General features: G+C 38.4%; 1 protein-coding gene across 4 annotated transcripts in view; it reads right to left on the bottom strand.

Moving 5' to 3' along the window:
* USP13 (ubiquitin specific peptidase 13) overlaps window positions 1-20,042 on the bottom strand; it is a 49,467-nt gene that overhangs the window by 8,282 nt on the left and 21,143 nt on the right. For 3 of the 4 annotated variants that reach the window (XM_080604590.1, XM_080604591.1, XM_080604592.1), the window contains exons 4-16: window positions 19,245-19,366; window positions 18,671-18,813; window positions 18,256-18,440; window positions 13,808-13,902; window positions 12,510-12,697; window positions 11,127-11,198; window positions 10,763-10,856; window positions 6,509-6,634; window positions 5,083-5,236; window positions 4,709-4,883; window positions 2,569-2,657; window positions 2,185-2,307; window positions 1,674-1,700 (exon numbers count right to left, since the gene is read on the bottom strand). In XM_080604590.1, the coding sequence (XP_080460716.1) occupies window positions 1,674-1,700; window positions 2,185-2,307; window positions 2,569-2,657; window positions 4,709-4,883; window positions 5,083-5,236; window positions 6,509-6,634; window positions 10,763-10,856; window positions 11,127-11,198; window positions 12,510-12,697; window positions 13,808-13,902; window positions 18,256-18,440; window positions 18,671-18,813; window positions 19,245-19,366 (1,593 nt within the window). Of the gene's footprint in view, window positions 1-1,673; window positions 1,701-2,180; window positions 2,308-2,568; window positions 2,658-4,708; window positions 4,884-5,082; window positions 5,237-6,508; window positions 6,635-10,762; window positions 10,857-11,126; window positions 11,199-12,509; window positions 12,698-13,807; window positions 13,903-18,255; window positions 18,441-18,670; window positions 18,814-19,244; window positions 19,367-20,042 lie in introns of all 4 variants that reach the window. The other variant, XM_080604593.1, reaches the window with a different exon arrangement.

The following is a 20,042-nucleotide window of genomic DNA, read 5'->3' as shown; positions in this document are numbered from 1 at the left end:
CCTTCTTCCCAGGAGAGGTGGTACCCACCTCTCTTTAGGTCTCATACCATACCACTCGGACACATTGTCTCTTCTGGGGCTTTTAGCTTAGAGCAGAACTTCTGCTACTGCCTCTGCTGATGCATGGAAAAATTAATTTGTTCTGACAGCACTGCTGATATAATAAGGCACTACTACAAGGACCTTCTTGGTATTCTCTCTCTCATTAATAAGTTATTATGAGAAGTAGCACAGATAAAATTCTGCTTAGAGATAACTGCAGGTAAAAATAAGTTTCCAACACAGTAAATATTAAAGACACCTCACAGATATCTGTATCCCTTACTACTAACAACGAAGCAAAAAAAAAAAATCAAACTATAGCAACAGAAGGACCAGATTACGTTTTAGACACAATTTAGAGTCCACCAAGTCACTACACCTCCACTACTGATATTTTGCCCTAAATGAAAGCAACTATTGCTCATGCTTTACAGCTATACTTCAAATGCAAATTTTTGAAGTATGCATTTTTATAACCATTAATACTAACGCTGAAGCACAGAACACCACTACAGACACTGAAGCACAGAAGAACAAAAAAGTAAAAAAAAATTGCAATGTTTACTCCATAATTAAGTTCAAACCTTTTAATTTTTAATTTAGTTTAAAAAAAATAAAAAAGCATCTTTTTTAATATTTAAACTTATTGTGAAATAATCATCCCAAACTCCTTACAGCAGTATCTGCATTAGCATACATTAGTATCTACATGACTAATACATGACTAAAATGTGTGTTTTTTCTTTTCTCTTTTTAAGAATCATTTGGAAAGGGCTTGATGTTGAAGATAAGGTGCAATTTTACGTGGTCTTGTGGGAGGTGGGGGTTGGAACTAGGTTATCTTTAAGGCCCCTTCCAACCCAAGCCATTCTATGATTCTATGAATTAGCAAAGTGATAGTCAAAGAGGTCTTTCAATGCAGTAGCTTGCCCTTATTCATATTGCACTTCCACCTCCTTTGTTCTACAAACCAGACCTGAAATAAGTCTCTGCTAAGATCATAACAACTTCAGTTTGGAAGTACAGCAGATTCATCAATGAAAGTAGCAACCAAGTCTTCTCTTTAGTAAGCTATTACATAAAACAAAGGAATTTTCAAGCCTAGAGAGGTGCTGCTTGGCATTCAACATAGGCAATTGTTAAATTAAGACTCTGTCCATAGAATCTGCATTGCATCTTATATATATGCAAATATATATCATGTTTAAACCTATATCCTCTAGTTCCTACAAATAAAGGTATAGGTATAAAATAGTAGTGTCTCTTTTCTAATAAATGGCTGCATGTGTGAAGTAGAAGTATTGTAAAACATCGCATCTGAGTTAACATCTCCCAGTCTGTTAACAACTGTATTTTATTACACATAGGTACATCAGATTTCACATTCAAAGTTACTGCAGATATAGTAGCAGCTCATATTCTAGCTATGCTTATGCTACTACAGACTCTTAAGAGTCCTGCACACATGCAAGCAAATGCTGAACAAGTACAGATGTCAGCTGTTACTTAAAGGAAGCATGCAGCCAGAGCTCCATGCATCTCTATGTGTACAGAGAAGCCATTAACTGAGCAAAAGCAGGGCAATTTTTTAAGCAGCTGAAATACCAGTCTCAGAAAAATGAGATACGTACACTCCATGAAATGGTTCATCGTACGATCTGAAAAAAACATGGGAAAAAAAGGAGGAAAAGTCACATATGAAGGCTAAATAGATTCATATTGTTTCATAAAAAAATACATGGCTTTTAAAGTCACAGAAACATTTGACCTAACACAGGCAGAGCATGATCATCTTTATATCCCTGATGTTTTGCCTTGAATTAGCAATCTCCCTAACAACTCAAAATGAGATGCTGCTAGTACCATAAATCAGCAGGAATTATATCTGATGGCTGACCTAAACCAACTTAAACAAGAATCTGTTCTGTTATAAATAAGGTTCCATCACCCAAACACACTAACACCAGGTCAGTCCACTGAGCAAGAGGGTAACAAAGAATAGGTCATGGTAAGGAACTGCAGATAAGGGTCAAAATTCAAACCTTTAGAGAGCTGAATTTTGACATAGCCTTTGATCTGGCACACAGCCTCAGGTACTAGTTTTCTATCATGGGGGAGGATCAGGAGAACAGAAGTCAGTACCTTTCGGATCATCAGGAATGATAATGGGAGGAGCAATGTCTGGAAGTTCCTCTTCTCCTGGCTGGAGACCCGTGGCCCGAAGGTGGTTGATATCCAGGAAGTCTGGCATGTCTACAGAAACATCTACAAAAACAGAGAAATGGGTTAAGTGTATAAATCCAGCAAAATGACCTCATAGAGCCAGGACTCTGGTACTTAGCTGACAAACAGCCAGGATAACTTCACATGGGTTAGTCTAATTTGTCATAAAAGAAAAGAAGATTCAGTTAGGATCTTCACAGTATAAACCTCAGAATGAAATCACGTCCTCATACAGGAAAGCATGTATACCTTACAGGTTATATCAGATAGAATGAGAAAAAGGTAAGTACAAAAGGCACATACCAAGCTTTTTGGGTATCCAATCAAGGCCAAAGGTGAACTTCTTTATCTGCACAACTAAGTACTCGGGAAATGAAGCAAAACGAGAAGTCCTGGGAAGCACAAGAAATTCAATTCAGTGAAGCAGGGCAACAACATCAAAAGCAGCACAGATTTTAGTACCTCATGCACACTGAGATAATTAATTCTAGTAATTCTGAGTGAAATGAATAGTGATGAATTTTATAAAATATAAGTGAGAACCTAAATTTCACAGAAAAGTAAGTTTTCAAGTACAGTGAAGTATAGTAGCTTTCTATACATTTATATCCCAAATGTCAGCTGAAAACCTTGTAGCTATTCAGCTTGCAAGAAAAATATAGGAAACAACTAAAAGTAATATATTAAATTTGCTTACTCAAGCAGTTCTGAAATTGAATGTCAGGAAATAACTTTTCAATGACGCATTGGGTAGAACTTTAGGGCAAGTTTTTAAAGCATAGCTTGGACAGAATGGGCTAACAATGGAATATGCAATTTTTCATTCTAAAAGTAGCATTGGCAATGAGGTATCAGTCCACCTATAAAGCATTCATTAAGATAAAGATTTCATTTTGAATTTTTCATATAAAAATGCTATACAGAAATACATTACATTCTTATTGAACTACTACAATATTTAACAAAAATAGAGATGACTCTTGAGGTGAAACAGATACCTGATTTTTGTCCACTTAATGAAGAGAAAAAGTTAATCTTGAACACAATGAAATATTATATGTATTGCTGTTCTCCTTCTCCATGTTCCCATTTTCCTCATATTTAGTATCCTGAACCTTTCCCCTTATCTTCCATTTACACATCCTTTCCTCTAATTCAACTTATTCTGAGTAAAATACAATTAACCCATCATAAATGAGGCCTTCCTTCCATATTACAAATAGTTGCTTTCTAAATTATGGTTAGCTCTACCTTGCAGTTTTAGTAACTTTATTATCTGCAGCAGAAAACTTTGAATTTAAACATATTCTTCTTTACCTTTCAGTGCTTTTCAATATCCAGGGAATGAGGAAGTGCTAAATTAAAATTTACCCTGGATCTGTTCAAAGACTGCAATGCTCTTCCAACATGGTCACAGTAAAAAAAAAAAAAAAAGAGAGAGAAACCTCCACACCTTTCTGCTACTTTTTTCTCTATACCACGTGCACTTGCCTCACAGCTTTCAATACGAGTGAAGCTGTACACAAAAAGAGGGATGAGGCATTGAAATGTTAAGGGATCTAAAAACAGAAGGTATCACAGCAAACCAGTTGCAGAGCTCATTTCTCAACCACTCCTTGCTGCTAACATATAGAAATGGAACCTGATAAGAAACTAACTCTTGTTAACAAGAAATTCTGCCCCTGCAAACTTCAGTCCTCTGCCTCTCATCCTATCTCATCTCAATGCTTTCTAAACCCAAAAAGTTCTTGGTTCTTTTATCTACCCAAACGTAGACACACAAGGTAGTTTCCTTCTTTTTTATGTGCACCTTGTACCATGGCCCCACATAAGTAACAGCAATCAAGCTTAACAGATACAACCAAATCCTGTAGCTTGCAGATGCGGATGGGTTGAAATCCAGACACACACAATAAACATAATAACATAATTAAAACAGCATTATCAGCACAGCACTTCACAAATGCAAAGGCTTCCATTCATCTAAAGAACTTTCTCACACAAGAAGTAAAACCTTTATTTGCTTTATCTTGTTTTGCCTCCACACAATGCTCTTCAGCATTTTTAGTCAAATGAAGACATCAAGGGACTAAGCACAGAGATCTAGAGTGTCTCTTAACACTCAGTACAGAGCTCTATCACTAGCTAATACATGGGAATCAATTTTAAAATGTGGGCAAACAATTAAGCCATAAGCATTTAAAGTTCAAGCTCTTAAAAACCAACTCATTTCACCTCTTGGAGTTTGACAGCTTAGATCAATTTATTTCCTGCTCAATTGCTCATTGCAGCTCTTGTTGAGCTTGATCTGCACATTGTATTTGTGAGCCCCAACATTAACATGATCCCAAAGCCCATTAAGCCCTTTGTTTCTCACTGTGCCATGTCCAGGTAGGAAAGTAAGCAAAGAGTAGGGGTTTTTATTAGGCAGGCAGACACTTACTTAACTCCTGCAGATTTTGCTTGAAGGGCGCTGCTCCAGAAGTCCTCTACGTTGTTTGGTTCAGAAAAAGCCTGCAGGCATGCACTAAATGGGATCTTGGCACGGACAAGCTCTGGTGGAGCTCTCCTTGCAGCTTCTGCTTCTCGCCTTTTCAGTTCATACGCAATTAATTCATCTGAGAAATACACATTACATTGAAAGCTAAATGAATATTGTTGCAGTTTTGATGTGCCTCACTGCAGTCTTATTTTTGCAGGTCTTAGAAACAGAATAACCTACCTACCAATAAAACTCTTGTGTGGCTCAACAGATGCCATTCATGGTTGGGAGAGTTTCCAGAAAGTCACTCAATAGACTTCTTTTTTTTCCCTTACCTTTGTTTGTTGCTGCTTCCATTGCAACAGGTAACTGCATGATATAGTCCACCCTCTCTGTGTAGCGCACCTTTCTGGACTGGCAGCACTGTGTGCGTTCTTCCACCAGGAATCGGAAGACATCACTGGGGTTTTCTGAACCTACTGGGTTCCTCTGAAAGGAATATTAACATTCACTTTAATGATCTTCCCTTAGATGACCAAAGAATCCAAAGACTGATGGCAAGCACAAAGACACCAATGTTGCACCCAGATTTGACAGCTCAGCTTGTATTCTATTGCATGTAGAACTCTTGCAATGACAGGGAAGTCCTTCATGTCTGCACACACAGCAATATCTTGGAGAAAGGTACTAATTTGCAGGGTATGCACCCAAGGAATCTGACTGAGTCAAGGTAGACAGAAGAAGGTACGAAAGTGACAGGTTATAATAAAGACTGAAATCTCAGGTAAGTAACATGGAACATCCCTTCAGCAGACAGAATTGTTGCTAGCACTCTGAATCTGCATTGAAACAGAATGAGAAACTTGTAGTTCATTATCCAGATAGAAATGTCATACACAGAAAAAATCTTCCTCCTTATTGTTCATGTTAATATCTGTTATCAGGTTTAAAAAAAAAAAAAGAAGTCTTCTAGCCACCCTGTAATCAGTAATGTGTTTTGTGATGTGGAACATTATACATGCAAATGTGAATAACTTCATCTGAACTAACACATGAATAAACACCTTTGATTCTTGGGGAAAATAAGAAAATGAGGGAGGAAGGATGGAAAAGAAAGAAATGCTTTAAATCAAAACTGGCTGCCTTTGTAAATTTTCTTTTCAGAAAGACATACTTAAAATTCACAGCACTGGTTCTTCTACACGCAGCATTGAGCTGGAACTCAGTAGAACTAACATTTTATACTCAGAAATATTCAACTGACAAATATTCACTTTGCCTTCATCAGGGGAGACTTTTCTCCCTTAATGACTCAATGACATACAGCTGGGATTTGTAAAAGGAGTTAGACATGGTGATTAGTTTGCTCCCAGTGTAGACAAAAATTTGTAATAATAATACCACCTAATTCATTATTATTCCAAGACAGACTTTGATATGGTAAACAAATGGATAGCATGCAATCATAAATGAACAGCAATTTTAGGACAGACACATACGTTTATAAATCTTATAGACTGTTCAATCATGCTTGACCTTTCTGTATCTCTTGCAGCACTGGTCATGCAAGAGTCTGAAGTCATGAGAAGGGAGAATTAAATAAAAAAATGTTTCTAAATCAAAACACATTTAAATTGGTGCCATTTTCTACATATCCAACACTATAAATAATATATATAAAAATGACCCGTTCATATAACAACTTGGTCCTCATTGTCTAATACAACCACAGAAAAGAAGTAGCCATTAAGATTTTCTCACCTCTACTAGATTTATAAGATGTAGGAAAAACTCCTGTGCGTCTTGTTGTCTATTAGAGGAAAATTCTGGGTGGCCTTTACTTATAAAAGCCTTAAACATTCGGGGAGATATTCCATTGTGTTGTGGCTAGAAATGAATGAAAGAAAGAAACCTTTTAAAGAAGATTTTTTGTTCATCCTCGGACCAAAGATCCCCAAACCACTCCACTAGATCTATTTATGAGCCATTTCTATCACTGTAGAAATAATAATTTCAGTTTCATCTGGGCTTCCATTTTAATAAAAATGAAAAGGAACCTGAAATATTATTTGACTGTTTTAGAATGTGTTTTCTGACATTTCCTGCATCATTCACTTCATCTGATTTTTCCATGGCATTTGCAAGTTAAAACAGATTACTGCAGGTTTCATAGAATCACAGAATCACAGAATGTTTGCTGAAGGCTAGTAGTTTTCAGAAAGGCTAAAAGTCTACACGGTTCTCTAACGTTTGACATTCCTTCAGACCCTTGTTTCACTTAAAGCTATGTGGGCATTGAAGCACTTTGATATACCAGCTGGCAGCTTTACTCAGGACAAAACCTTTCCAGAGTTCTCTGCAGAGCGAAGCAGAGAGCAACTAATGCATGCAGGATGAATTCCCCAGAGGGGTTGCAAAGAACAGACATGACTCTGCAATTTGCAGGTGTTAGTTTTGTGGAAGGACCAGGAACATACTGCCTTTGGCCAGAAAACTGTACCATATCTGAAGATCTCTAGCTCCTAAGACAGTCCTCGTTTTCACTTTCACACTCTCTATACCACTTTAAGAAGCGTTTTTTTTTTTTCCCTTGGAATTGTATCCTCAAGAATACAATAGTTATTATTCCTTTTACATAACACTTTCAAAAGGGTCAGAATCTTTTACTCAGATTTGCCCTCATCCTCCATAAAACCAAATAAATTTCAAGACAGTCCAAGCAAAAGCATAGCCTCTAGGACATACTAGAGGTTGTTCAATATTCAGCCAATCTCAGTCTTTACTACAGTTGCACTAACATTCTGGTATAAAAATAGAAAAAGCAGCATGAAATGGAAGATGCATAAAGCACACACTAGCAGAGCAAAATTTTATTCTTGGTTTCTCCAGTGTAAGATAGCCCTAGACTCACTGAAATCAGAAGCAGATTCTCAATTATGTTTTTTCAGTTTCTGGCAACATACCAGCAACCTCATTAAACTAAGATGCTAGTTAGAGGGTCTCATAAAGAGAAAGAGTCTCAGGACTGCTTGAACAGAGATGTTCTAGGGATTTCTGAATCATGGGTTATTTATCACTTTTGTGTCCTCGACTGCCTTTCAAAGCCAAGACTGGGGAGAGAAATGCACAAAACAGCTCAAATTACTACACATCAGGCTTTTTTCTATGTTGAAAGCAAGAATACTGCAAGGTGGCACATTTGCCCTGATGTGTAATGCAATGAGTTTGGACTTCAGCTTTGTTTCCATCTATATGCTTTTTACTCAGCCATTTGAGCAGGGAGAAATATGCCACATGTGGTAGTCTCTAGAAGAGGATCTCACACTGTAAACTCTTTCTACCTCAAGGACAAGAAAAATAATGGAAGAAATGGTAGAGCTTTAAGCAGAAAATCAAGTCCTAGTTGATGACCACTGAGGCTTTCAATCTCTTCTTAATATCAAAGTGGGTCCAAGTGGCTGCCATTCCCAGATAAAGCTCCTGTGGCAAAAGATTTCAGCTCCCCAGAACCATGAATATTTATAGAATACCTGGCATACTTTCCCCATCAACAGTTGCAAAACAGTTTAGCTAAATATAGACTGTGCTGGACCAATGCAGATCTCACATGAACGCTTTTACAGGCAACAACTCCAAAAAACTTTGGATGAATTCCAAAGACCCAGAAAGCTAGAGAACTTCTTTGCATGTAGGAGGCAAAGAATAAAAACAAAATGAATAATTGATTTTATGGACACAAAACTGAAGCACTTGAAAATGTTGAGGGCCTAAAATCCTCTGCAATCATATTAGTTTATTTTAAATATCACTACAGCTATCTGGATGAGAAATATCATCTGTATGTATACTGGTATTTTGGGGGAAAGCTGGCAGGGCAGGGAAACACCCCTAAATACACAAAACCTACATTTGTACATCCAGAGCAAGGGAACAGAGAAAACAGCTATATTTATTTTTTTCTAAGTAATTCTTCAATACAAAGAATAAAAGGAATAAAAAAAAAATATTCAATAAAAAGAATAAATAAAGGCTGATTCAAATCCTGGTAACTGCTAGGATTTGCTTGATAAGGACCTCATCTGATGCATGTAACTACACTTTTATTAAACTGAACTTATGAATAATACAGATATTCTTAATTAACAACGCATGGCTACTACTAACTACATGGCAGAAATTTATAGTATTTGTCATTAAAAAGTTCTCAACATCTCATTGCTAGGAGTGACCACTGGCCTAAACATGCAGATGTAGGTTTATTCTAAGAGTCCTGATCTTCCAGCACTTAATTCTTCATTCATATCCTGTATGCATTTAACAAAGCGGGTCGTCAGTGTACAGAATTTAAGGTGAGGAGTCTGTTGAAATTATTCTACTATTTCTTAGTTATAGTGATGCACTGACAGATTTTAACTTTATTTAAAGGAAACACAAGCCACATGTTATTGGTTGCACCAAAACAATGACTACCTATTGTACAAAACAATTGCTTTGAGACATGAGGCTTTCAAATTCTGCAAACTACTGTGTACCAGATGTTCAGTCTTTGTCCAGTATCTCCCTGACATTCTTATTTTAGGAGAAATTTCTACACCAATAACTGATAAAGGAAGGTAGAGGAAAAAATCTATTTCCATGGAAAACATCATCATGCTTCTGTGACAGAAGCACGCATGATTTCTATTGTCTGTGAAAATGTGACTTGGTAAGAGAACTTTTCCTCCATAAAGAAAGCTCTTTCCTACAGGCATTATTTTCGTTATTGGCTGCTAGCTCACCATTTGTTTCTAAATATCCCATCTATGGAGTCTTCGATTTGGCTCCATGTGCTGCTTGGAATCACAATAAGAGAAGTTGGCAGGGACATAAACACATTCCAGACAGTTTTCCTGGCATCACTCTAAAGAAGATGTTTCAAAGTAGATAATTTGAGTAGTAAAACAAATCTAAACTTCAACAGATTCACTTGGGTAGATAACACTGACCAAATAACTAGCATTTTGCTCCAGGCAGTTATTAATTGGATGTCTGTAGGGAAAACAGGCAAATCCAAAAGCATCAGAGTTCAAAGAGACAAAACCTGAACTGGTATTATTCTCACTCTGAAATGCTGAGGGAAATTACACTAACCTAGACAAAGAAAACAATCTTTTCCAGCTCACCACTAAGCTGCTGGCAGCTTTTCTTCACAAAAATAAGAACAGGTACAAAGATTAAAAGGTGAATCAGGCAGTGCCCATGAACCTTGCTGACACAAATACGTCAGTCAAGCCTTGGTCAAAAATTATCCTTACTGCTAAAAAAATCAAAAGACTGTCAGAAAAAGAATATGAGGAGGCTTTCTGATTATTGTGAAAGTATTCATTGCTGAATGAAGAAAGCATACACAGATAAAGATATAGATGGATGCCACTATACGCCTTGATGCTTGGCTGTCCAGTGGTTACAGTTTCAATTTATATCCAAAAATCACATTTACTGTTCAATTTCTAGGAGAGACCCCACTGGCATAGGCATGCTTCCACATGTTTTCTGTAACCATAAAATACTCAAACGAAGCCTCAGTGGACATAGCTCTCTGCATGACACCTCTTTCACATAAATGAAAGCCTCCAGCACTGCTAAATTTTGCATTACATAGACAGCTTTTCCTAAAATCAGGTGGAATATCGTCAGACACTTCTCAGAAACAACTCTTTAGTTCTTTATTCTTCTTTCTGCAATTTAGAGAGGACTTAGAAGTTTTCTTCTAAATACTCTGGACTCTCTAAATAACATTTTTTTGTTCCTCAGAAAAGGTAAACCTAGGCTCTGATTAGCAGAACCAACGGTAGCTTTAATGCTTTGCACAAATAGTCCCTGACTAATATATTCCTGAAAAGAATCCTGCTCATTCCACCTTGCTAAGCATCCCATGCTGGATCCACCCATGCTCTCCAATGCCCAGCACCTGTTCCCTTTTCTCAGGGTATCATTTTTACCTAGTTACCAGGCTGCACAAGCTCGGTCAAATACCTTGTGTTCTTCTTTCATCACCTGTTCAATAAGGTCAGATTTCATGGGTGGCTTAGAGTACTGGCCTGAAAGGAGGCCATGTCCCAGTTTAGCCCTGTAGGGAAGAAAATGGGGGGGAAAAAAAAAAGAAAAACGTGAGAAAACAGGTAAAGAATAGACAAATTTCTTCCAAGGAAAAAAAGAAAAATAGTGTCTTTGAACCCCTGAGGAAACATTATCTGCAATTAAGCAGACAAGTCTTCACACTCTACCCTGTGCCATGTTTCATTTTCAAGCCCATGCAGACAAGGTCTTCTGCCCCGACATTAAATTATTCAGAATCTATTTAAATTGACAAAGTAAATCATTGAAAAGCGTCACTTACATCTGAGTGTTGAAATCTTGTGTTGGATCAAGAGGGGAGTAGTCATATATTCTTGGAAGGTTTCCCACATACCTGAGCAGCAAGAACAAAACAAAAACATTCAAATATCACAGCTAGATTTACACAGAGATATACAAACAGATACTCAGTCCTCAGCAGTGATACATCTGCAAGCTTCCTCTGTGCTAGGAAGTCAAATTTTGCATCATAGCAATGACTTTATTTGTCCCTGGTGAGTGTTTCTATCATGGAAGAAATAGTAGTAAAGAAATTATGAAATGGACATTTAAGTTTTGCTTAGAAGCTTCTAGCTAGAGAGAAGGATACAGCACTGTTGTTCAGTAAGAATTTAAGTTCTATTCCTTGATTGTGAAGTAGCTGCTGGATGGTGTTACTCAAAACCACAGAGAAACAACATATTTCCTAGTCCTCACCAACACTGCTGAACAAATGCCAAGCTTTTTTTTTTTTAAAAAAAAAAAAAAGGTCAGGACCTAAACATGTAAAATAATGGTTCTGTTGAGTTTTCTCAGAGAAACAAATGCTAACTCCTGACAATAAACATGAAAGTATGTATTGTTGTAACCAGTTTGTTGAAAAGTGCATCATTTTGTAGCATGCTATCTGACCATTGCTTCACTTGAAAACAGATGAAATAACAGGCTACATAGGTAGGGTCACAGTGAAAGAACACACCTAATTTCTGCCTGGTCCATCTTTGAAAGATCTTCACTGCTTTGTTAATACTGTATGCTGTATGCTTCAGGCAACTCCAAGGACAATGCTGTGGAAAACCACTTCCATTATTATGTTTTTCAAAAATGGAGATAGAAAAGCTGTCAATTAGTCTACAGACTCTGCTCCATATGGCTAACAAAGTAAACAAACACAAGTTTTCTCCCTCTTCTTCTCCTGAAGGCAGTTGCTACTTGTAAACCTGGGAGGTGTTCCAAAATCTAAAAGCCTTACTTCCAGAACACATGCTACCATAGCTGTGGATGGAAAACGCACCCTGAATTTATTGCAAACCATATATATATATATATATATATGTATATATAAAGGCTTCTCTCCTTGGAGTGATGTGGTCTGCTTTGGTTGGTCAGGAGTATTTCACATTCTTCTGTTGTGTTAATTATGTATGACAGGCAGACCCAAACAAAAACACTGAATCCAAAGCAAGTTCCAATTTCAAAGGCAGATTATGTTTGGGATTCCAACCTTATCCAGAATAGAACAATACAATCACTAAATCCTCTAACTGGCCACTGAACTGATTGAAAGACCTGCTTGCCGGTAAGACATTAAAATACCATTTTGCACAGAAGAAAAAAAAAAAAAAAGATTGGGGAATGCAACAAGAGCTAACATGGAGCTACTTACGCTCTCTGGAACTCTGGGATGCTGAAAATGGTTTGCATGACAGCATTGAGGTAGCAGCTATTTCCCAGGTTCTTCATGCCAGTATATCCTGGGCCATACATGGGCTTGAGTTTCACTCCAGATTCCTGAATCACTTCCCATTCTGAGACTCTTGGTTTTATATCATTATCTCTTAGTCCATTCTCTGTCTGTAAGCAACAAGGATTTTTTTCCTTTTAATTTCTACCACTATTATATTGTTGCTGTCATCATCACACCAAATTTGTGATCTAATCTTGATAAGAAGAGCCAAACCATGGAAATGGGAAAATGAAGGTAACTTGTGCATGTTGGGGAAGAGGTCGGGGTCAAAAGTCTAGCAGCTTGCTTATCCAATCCTTTGCAACATCTGAGACTACACCTAAGTTTTGAAGGTTGCTAAATAAAACAGGTTTCCCAGAAAGACCATTGAATAAGAGAGATTTTTTATTCATAATATTGGTAAGGAAATCAGTATACTATCATTTATTAGTTATTATATCATTTCTTAGTTACATGAAGTCTTTTGAAACTGGTTTAACCCTTCTCTGTTGCTTTCTAGCTTATTTTTAGTTTTCTCTTCATTTGGACAATGAAATACCTGTCTTTAAAACCATATTCCATTCAGACTTCTTAGAAAATTTAAACAGAACTGGAATCAACATCCATCAAGATACAAATTCATAAAAAGGACTTTTCTACTGCCAGCAACAGGAACAGGACCCTGTTTCCCCCTGTCTCTTTCTGGTATACCACACGGTAATCCATACTGCCTTCTACACTTGAGTGAAAGTACATATTTATTCATTTTTAATGTCTGTATTAACAAGACCTAGAGTGAAATTTTATAGCTTTACATAAAGACCCTTTCATTCACATTTTACTTGTCCATTAATTTATTTTTGCTCAATATTTTTATCTACTTACACAATTAACAGGCTTTCCTCCACTCATTGTAATTAAATATTCAATATATTATCTAATTGAATGACGTTTTTCATCTCGAAGGAAAATGGTACAGAAGAAGAGAAGTGACACATATAAACTGCTGACTACAAAGGAACTTTTTGGAAAGGCAATTCTCAGATTTGAAAATAACAATTCACTCATCTCAGACCTCAGAAAATAGAGCACGGACTGGCTGACTAAACTTCGCAAAATTAAATATTATCATAACAGTCTGAAGCAATCACACAAACATAAGCTACAAGCATCTTTTTTCTGTTTCTTCCTGCCCCCAGCTAGAAGAGAAAAAGAAGCCAAGAGGATTCATTTCCTACCACTTGCATCTGCAGCATATCAATCCCAAAGTGTGCCAAATGCTTTGCTATGTGCGGATCTAAAACTGGCTCCTCTTCATCAAAGGAATAGACATCTAGAAAAGCAAAGCAAACAGATGATCTATTGTATCAAATGTTATTCCTTCTCTTTGTTTACTAACATTGCATTCTCAGTACAGGCATGCCTATGCAAGGTGCCTTATTCGTATTCTCTGGGTTCGGTTAGGACCAACAGACAGATGTATGCATATAGACCCACATAGCTTAGTAAATGTTTTAAATGTTTGACACAATCACTTCAACTCTTCTCCTTAGAGCAAATTACATGCCCTCACACTATTAAAACCTAAGAATATTTACAGCAATTACAGTATCCCCCCCCCCCCCCCCCCCCCAAAGTAAGTAAAGAAATCTGTAGGGAAAAGAAGGAACGGAGAACATGAAATTCTTAGATTCCTAGAGAGTCTACGTTTTGAACATCACAGCAAGAGATTCTGATTTTTTGTGGAGCTACTAGATACAGGCAATCGCATTAAAACTGAGCATGTGGTGTGGTGACTACTGCCAGTGGTATTTCTAGTACAGTTCAAGGAATCCAATGATTTCCTTTTCCCGTGGAGATGCAGGCAAAACTGTGGAAGTCTTTATTAGAAAAAGTTGGACTGGACTTAGAAGATTAATCTTGTGGTTAGGGAGAAAGGCTGATTTCATTATTGGGGTGTCTGGCTTTATTGTATGAGAGATTTAAATTTCAGCTCTAGCTCTAAAATTGGTCCTTATGGCCCATAAACATTTAGGAAGGGCAAAGTTCAAACTGAGGAAGGAAACAATATGTCTAGTGATATTTTCATTATGAAACCAAGTTTAACGAATCCAACAGAGGGACAAAATGGAGATAAAAACCTCATTTTTAGCATTTACCAAGCAAGACTTGTAATGAAGCTGAGTTTTTACCTGCTTGAGCAATAAATAAAGCTGCAGGCATCATATAAGGATAGGAGTTATAAGACACCCACTAGAAAGACTTGAACAGGCCTTCCATCTTCTTTCTCTCTTTTCTACCCTATTCCTCTGTAGTTTATGAGTATTTCCCTGCTCTGGTCTCTACTCACACTGAACCCCAGAATCCCTCTGCCAGTCTGCCTGCACGCCTCTCAGCCAAGTGTCCTTCACACCCAGCAGAGTTTCTCTCAGTAACCTTGCTCCATGTGACTAGACCCAGGCTAACAGAGAAATATGAACCAGAAGAAAACAGAAATAAACTTAGGAGGAGAGAGCAGGAATCCAGATAAAGGCTGTTCACAGCACAAATACCACCTCTGAAGGGTGGTTATCCTGCTCTCTCCTGGCAACTACAGACCTTGGCTTTGCCTCAGCCCATCACGTGTAAGAATTTAACAAGAAGGCAGTCTCCTTGAGGACTGCTAGTAGGAAACTCAAGCTGAAATGACAGGTTGAGGGCTAGCCACCATTCTAAGATCTAAATGCAACTTATAAATTTGGCAGCCCTACAAAAAACATTAACTCTCTCAAACTGAGGAATGGTGGTTTTGGGTCGTGCTGCCTTCTGCTGATCGGCCATCACACCCTCTATTAACATTGGTCCTCGTGACCCCTCTGGCATGCGTGGGGCTGTAGCTGCCCATCTGCTGGAATTCCACGGCATGGTAGTAAGCGTGCCCAGAAGACATGACACTTCATCCACACACATGAGATCACAACATTCCCATAGTCTCCTGGCGAGGTCATAGAACAGCCAAAATATCCTGTAAAGCTCAAACACCTTACCCAACCAAGATTACACATCAACTGATCTCGGATGACTTCTTTCAACATGGAAGCTTTGATTTTGTTTTTCCTCATTTCTGGTGAATGAAGAGAGAGACGCCCTCTGGGACTGCCGACCCAGAGCAACAGAAATGGAACATGTAACATTAATCTTCACTCAGGTTCAGCTCGTCTCATATATTTCAGTACTTTCTGCTGTGCAGCCAACTTAAATTCATGAGACAAAAATAATTCACTTATTTCAAAAAAATCAGAGGGCAGCGAATTAGAGAAAGAAGATAAGAGCCCCCAAACACAGGTCTGTAGTGCTCTCCTGCAAGAGTCTGTATACAAGTCAGCAAGTGTGACACACAAAGGCTGATGTCAGAGTAATAAAGTAAGAGGAATACAAGAAAAAAGCAAGAAAACAAGAAAAAGATGAGATAGGCACCACAAAGCATTATTAATCAGAGAATAATCATTGTTGTTTGTACTACAGTAAGAAAAAAAAAGTGACTATGCTACCTTTACTTCCTTTGCTTCTCGAGCTCAAGATTTATGCCTGTTCTGGCTGTGTGGGCATCACACTTTCCTACTTAAAGCATAAAGGGGAATGGTCCATGAAGAAACAAGGCGCACAGGATTCCCCAAAGAAGTATCTGACAATTATTGAGACTGAGATCCACAGAGCACTTCATTCAAGAACCTGTCAGATAGGGCCTCCCACTGCTGAACACCTATTCCAGTCCTCAGAGCAGTTTCAAACACGTTACCTCACAAATACTTCATATCAAACCCAATGACCTTGTCAAGAGAGGTAGCAGGTAGCACAGACTGCCAAGAAGTACTCAGCCTAGAGAAGCAAACTTGATTTCTGTGCATCTAAGGTCCTAGGGTGGAATACAGAAGTTTGGTTCAATTTCTGATCCGATCCCAGATCTGTTTGTTGAGAGAACACTACAAAAGGGGGCTAATGCCCCAGAAATCCCTCACAATGTATGCGACAGATTTCCCAAGAAAAGACAGGGAGCTGCTCTCCTCTGCTCCCTCTGTGTATAAATAGGGTAGATATAAGTGGAGTACTGGCACCACCTCTTTTTCCTTCTTACTGGTGTGAAAAACGATTAGGTTATGTCAGCAGAGGGACCAACACTTATTACTCCTCTACCATTACCTCTTCACCTCCAGCCCAGGGAAGCAGAAACCAGACAGACTTTACGTCACGATCAGCCATGGGGCCTCTTTCCTGCAGCTCATCTGTCATCCAGCCCTATAGAGAGGTTATGATTACCATTGTAATATAGATCAGAGAATGATTACTGAAAAGGAAACAAGAAAGGTTGGGGGAGGGAAGTCTTTTCTATAGGGACATCAAGTTAACATCATCCAGAAGAACAAAGGTCTGTGGAGAACAGCTGCTGCCCCTTATTCAGAGGGAAAGATGACAGCCTGTCCTTTGTTATCCCAAAGGCCACAGGAGAGAAGAAGCAGCTGATCAGTGGGAGGCAGAAGTACAGCAGCTGTAGGAAAGAAGTACTGCTGGTAAAGATGCCAAAAAAAAACCCACAACAAAAAAACATTGAAACAAACACTAAAGAATATCATTTATTTCGTAGATGCAGTTGTAACCTACATCCAGGAAAATCCTAACCACCTTCAGTATTTGAGAGATTCAGACAGGAATCTTCTGAGACCAGGTTCACCCAAGGAAAAATTATTCCATTTGGGAGAGAAGAGAACTAATTTTGCTCAGTGTTTCTGTGGCACAGCTGGCAGAATCTGACTACAGTCTCCTTTCCCTGAAACTGAATAGGACTTACAGATGAAAAATTCTCAACTGATGTGTGTAAATAAATAAATAAATGGGCAGTTGCTGTTCTAAAAAGCTGGGTTTCATCCATATGGCCACCAGCACTAAAAAACAAACATAATCATGCTGTCTGATATTCCCTTTTTTTCCCCCACTCCTTACATCTGCAGCAAAGGATCTCTTTGCTTACAAGTTTTTCCACTTCTCATGGTTTTATTCCTTGTACTCCTCACACCCCATAACCCTCTCCACAGCAACACTGCAGAATGTCACACAATGAGAATATGCAAACAAGGATACTCCTATAGCTTTTTCCCCCTACCAAGCATGCATCACAGCAGCCCCATGAAGATGAGTGTTCATTACACTGAACAAAATGTTACTAAATCACAGAAAAACAGAACACTTCCCAGTAGATACAAAATACATGTTTATAAGAATGGACTTTTCTGACTTGAAAATCATTACTCTGTTATTGTTTCTATGTTATACAAAATTGAACCATTTGCCCTACACTACACAGCAAATTTAGCTGAACTGAAAATACTGTTTCTCAGGACTATGCTGGTTCCAAACAACACCATTCTTCCCAACGTATTATGAATCTACCATTATACAAAACCAAAATATTATTTATATCAAACATGAAAAAGGAGGAGAAGAACAGATTTTAAAAATGCAACAGCTCTCTCCAAATGGAGTGGGTAATTCTCGTCAAATTGATCAAGATTCACAAATTCACAGGGTTTCCCTTTCCATATCAGTTTAACAAACATTTGCACTGGAGGCACAAACCCACTTGGTAATAGATTTACACTGTTAGTCTCATGCACAAAAGACTCCCCATCTCAGAACCTGCCAAGTGGCTGACCTGCTCCATCAGGAGTGATGGTTCCCAACTTCACTGCCAGGGGATACCCCGTCTCCTTGTAGTGCTCCACTGCATGTCCATTCCCTCCACTGCCATCAAAGAACCACTTCCCACACAACACTGAACCGTCTGTCAGGTTTAGCCACAGATTCTCCCGCAGGTCACATTTTGAGCACTTCCAACCACTGCAAGAGAAACAAGCAAGAAATGACAAAAATGAGTAAGGCAGAAAGCAGTTCTGGATTCCCAGAATGATTCCCAGTTTGACCCAGTAGGACAAACCAAACACACACAGCCAGCCAGGAGCTGTGCAAGAGAATTGCTGGCTGAGTTACCGGTTTTAATTTTTATTTATTTATTCATTTTTAACTCTGGACTGTGTTAGCCTAAAATGAATAAACCTTGCTATTCTCACCTGGGGGGAATTCTAACACCATTGTCTAACTGTACAAGTGTTTTGGCATGTTTAGATGCCTGTAGCTCTTCTTCCCAGGAGTCAGGGTCCTGCTTCCTGTAGGGCGACTTTGCGCTGAGGAGTGCATCACAAGCTATCGTCACCTGGAAGGCAAAGGAAGATCAAACTCAAAACCTAACATGGTTCAGTGACTGGTGAGAACTTGACATTCAGCCTAGTTGCTAACCACACATTCAACTGCATATCAGTAAGACTATTTATATGTTTAGATACACCAGTATTTTTCTGGATTGCAGTTATTATTTTAGCAGGAGAGTAAGCGCAACATATAATACGTGAACTTCCCTGAGACAAGCTGTCACCACAATAAGAGAAGGAATACAGCAGGTAAAAGGAAATCCAGGAAACAAAGACAAAACAGATTTTAAAAATGCCTGCCTCTACTATAGCTGGTTAATATCTTTAAGTAAAAAGAAGCACCATAAGTAAAAAAAAAAAAAAAAAAACACACACCATCTTGATAAAAATGGAAACAGGAGAAAATTCCTATCACCATTTGCACACACTCACTGACCAGTGCTGGTAATTCTTCTATGTTTGGTAATGAGATTTCATAGTGATCAGGAAATATAACAAGTTTTGCTTCATCTTCATATTCAAAGTCATCACCGTTCAGATCACCATTTGTCTCTAGATCTGGAAAAAAAGATGGGGAATGTTAGGAGATTGTTCCAAGATCAAGGTTCCTAAACTGTGGCAGCAGTACTCTATGAAGCATTGCCTGCCTGGCATCAACCTAGAAACTTACACTGTCAGTAGTTTCTTCTGGCTAAAAATATTTGTGAAATCCAGATCTAAACTGAAACCTCACCATCCTGCAAGAGGATGTGCTGAGGACCAACATTTCCAAATTAATCTGATCCCCAGTCGCAATCACAGTTGATCTGGCCCCTCTCCAAGCAGTCTGCTATTGGAGACACCTCATTCTGGGAGGCAGCTAACAAAATTTTGCTCACTTTGGACAAAATCAGCATGTAATACTGATGTGTATTTCAGCTAGAATCTTGAGACATTGTCACACTAGCTGTGCCTAAACTGCACAGCAGAAACAACGCACCTCTATTTCAGCACCCCATATTTTTGGGATCACAGACCCGTCTGAAACACACTGCGGCCGTCATTCATCTTTCACCTGTGGCCTTTCCTCCCAGGATGTCCATGGATGGAAGTATTCCCACATCTCATCCCTAGCCTCAAACAGCTAAAAGCAAGTGCAGTTTATTTCTTACTGTAGCATAATACAGATAACCACCAACCTCACTTAACTCTAGGCCCCTTTCACAGTTTGTACTACAAGCTTGTGTTTTGATGA

Source organism: Anser brachyrhynchus, assembly GCF_964034855.1.
Source record: "Anser brachyrhynchus genome assembly, chromosome: 9".
In the NCBI taxonomy this organism is placed as follows: Eukaryota; Metazoa; Chordata; class Aves; order Anseriformes; family Anatidae; genus Anser; species Anser brachyrhynchus.
The sequence above is the reverse complement of the archived record's forward strand: the minus strand, read 5'-3'. Positions and strand labels throughout refer to the sequence as shown.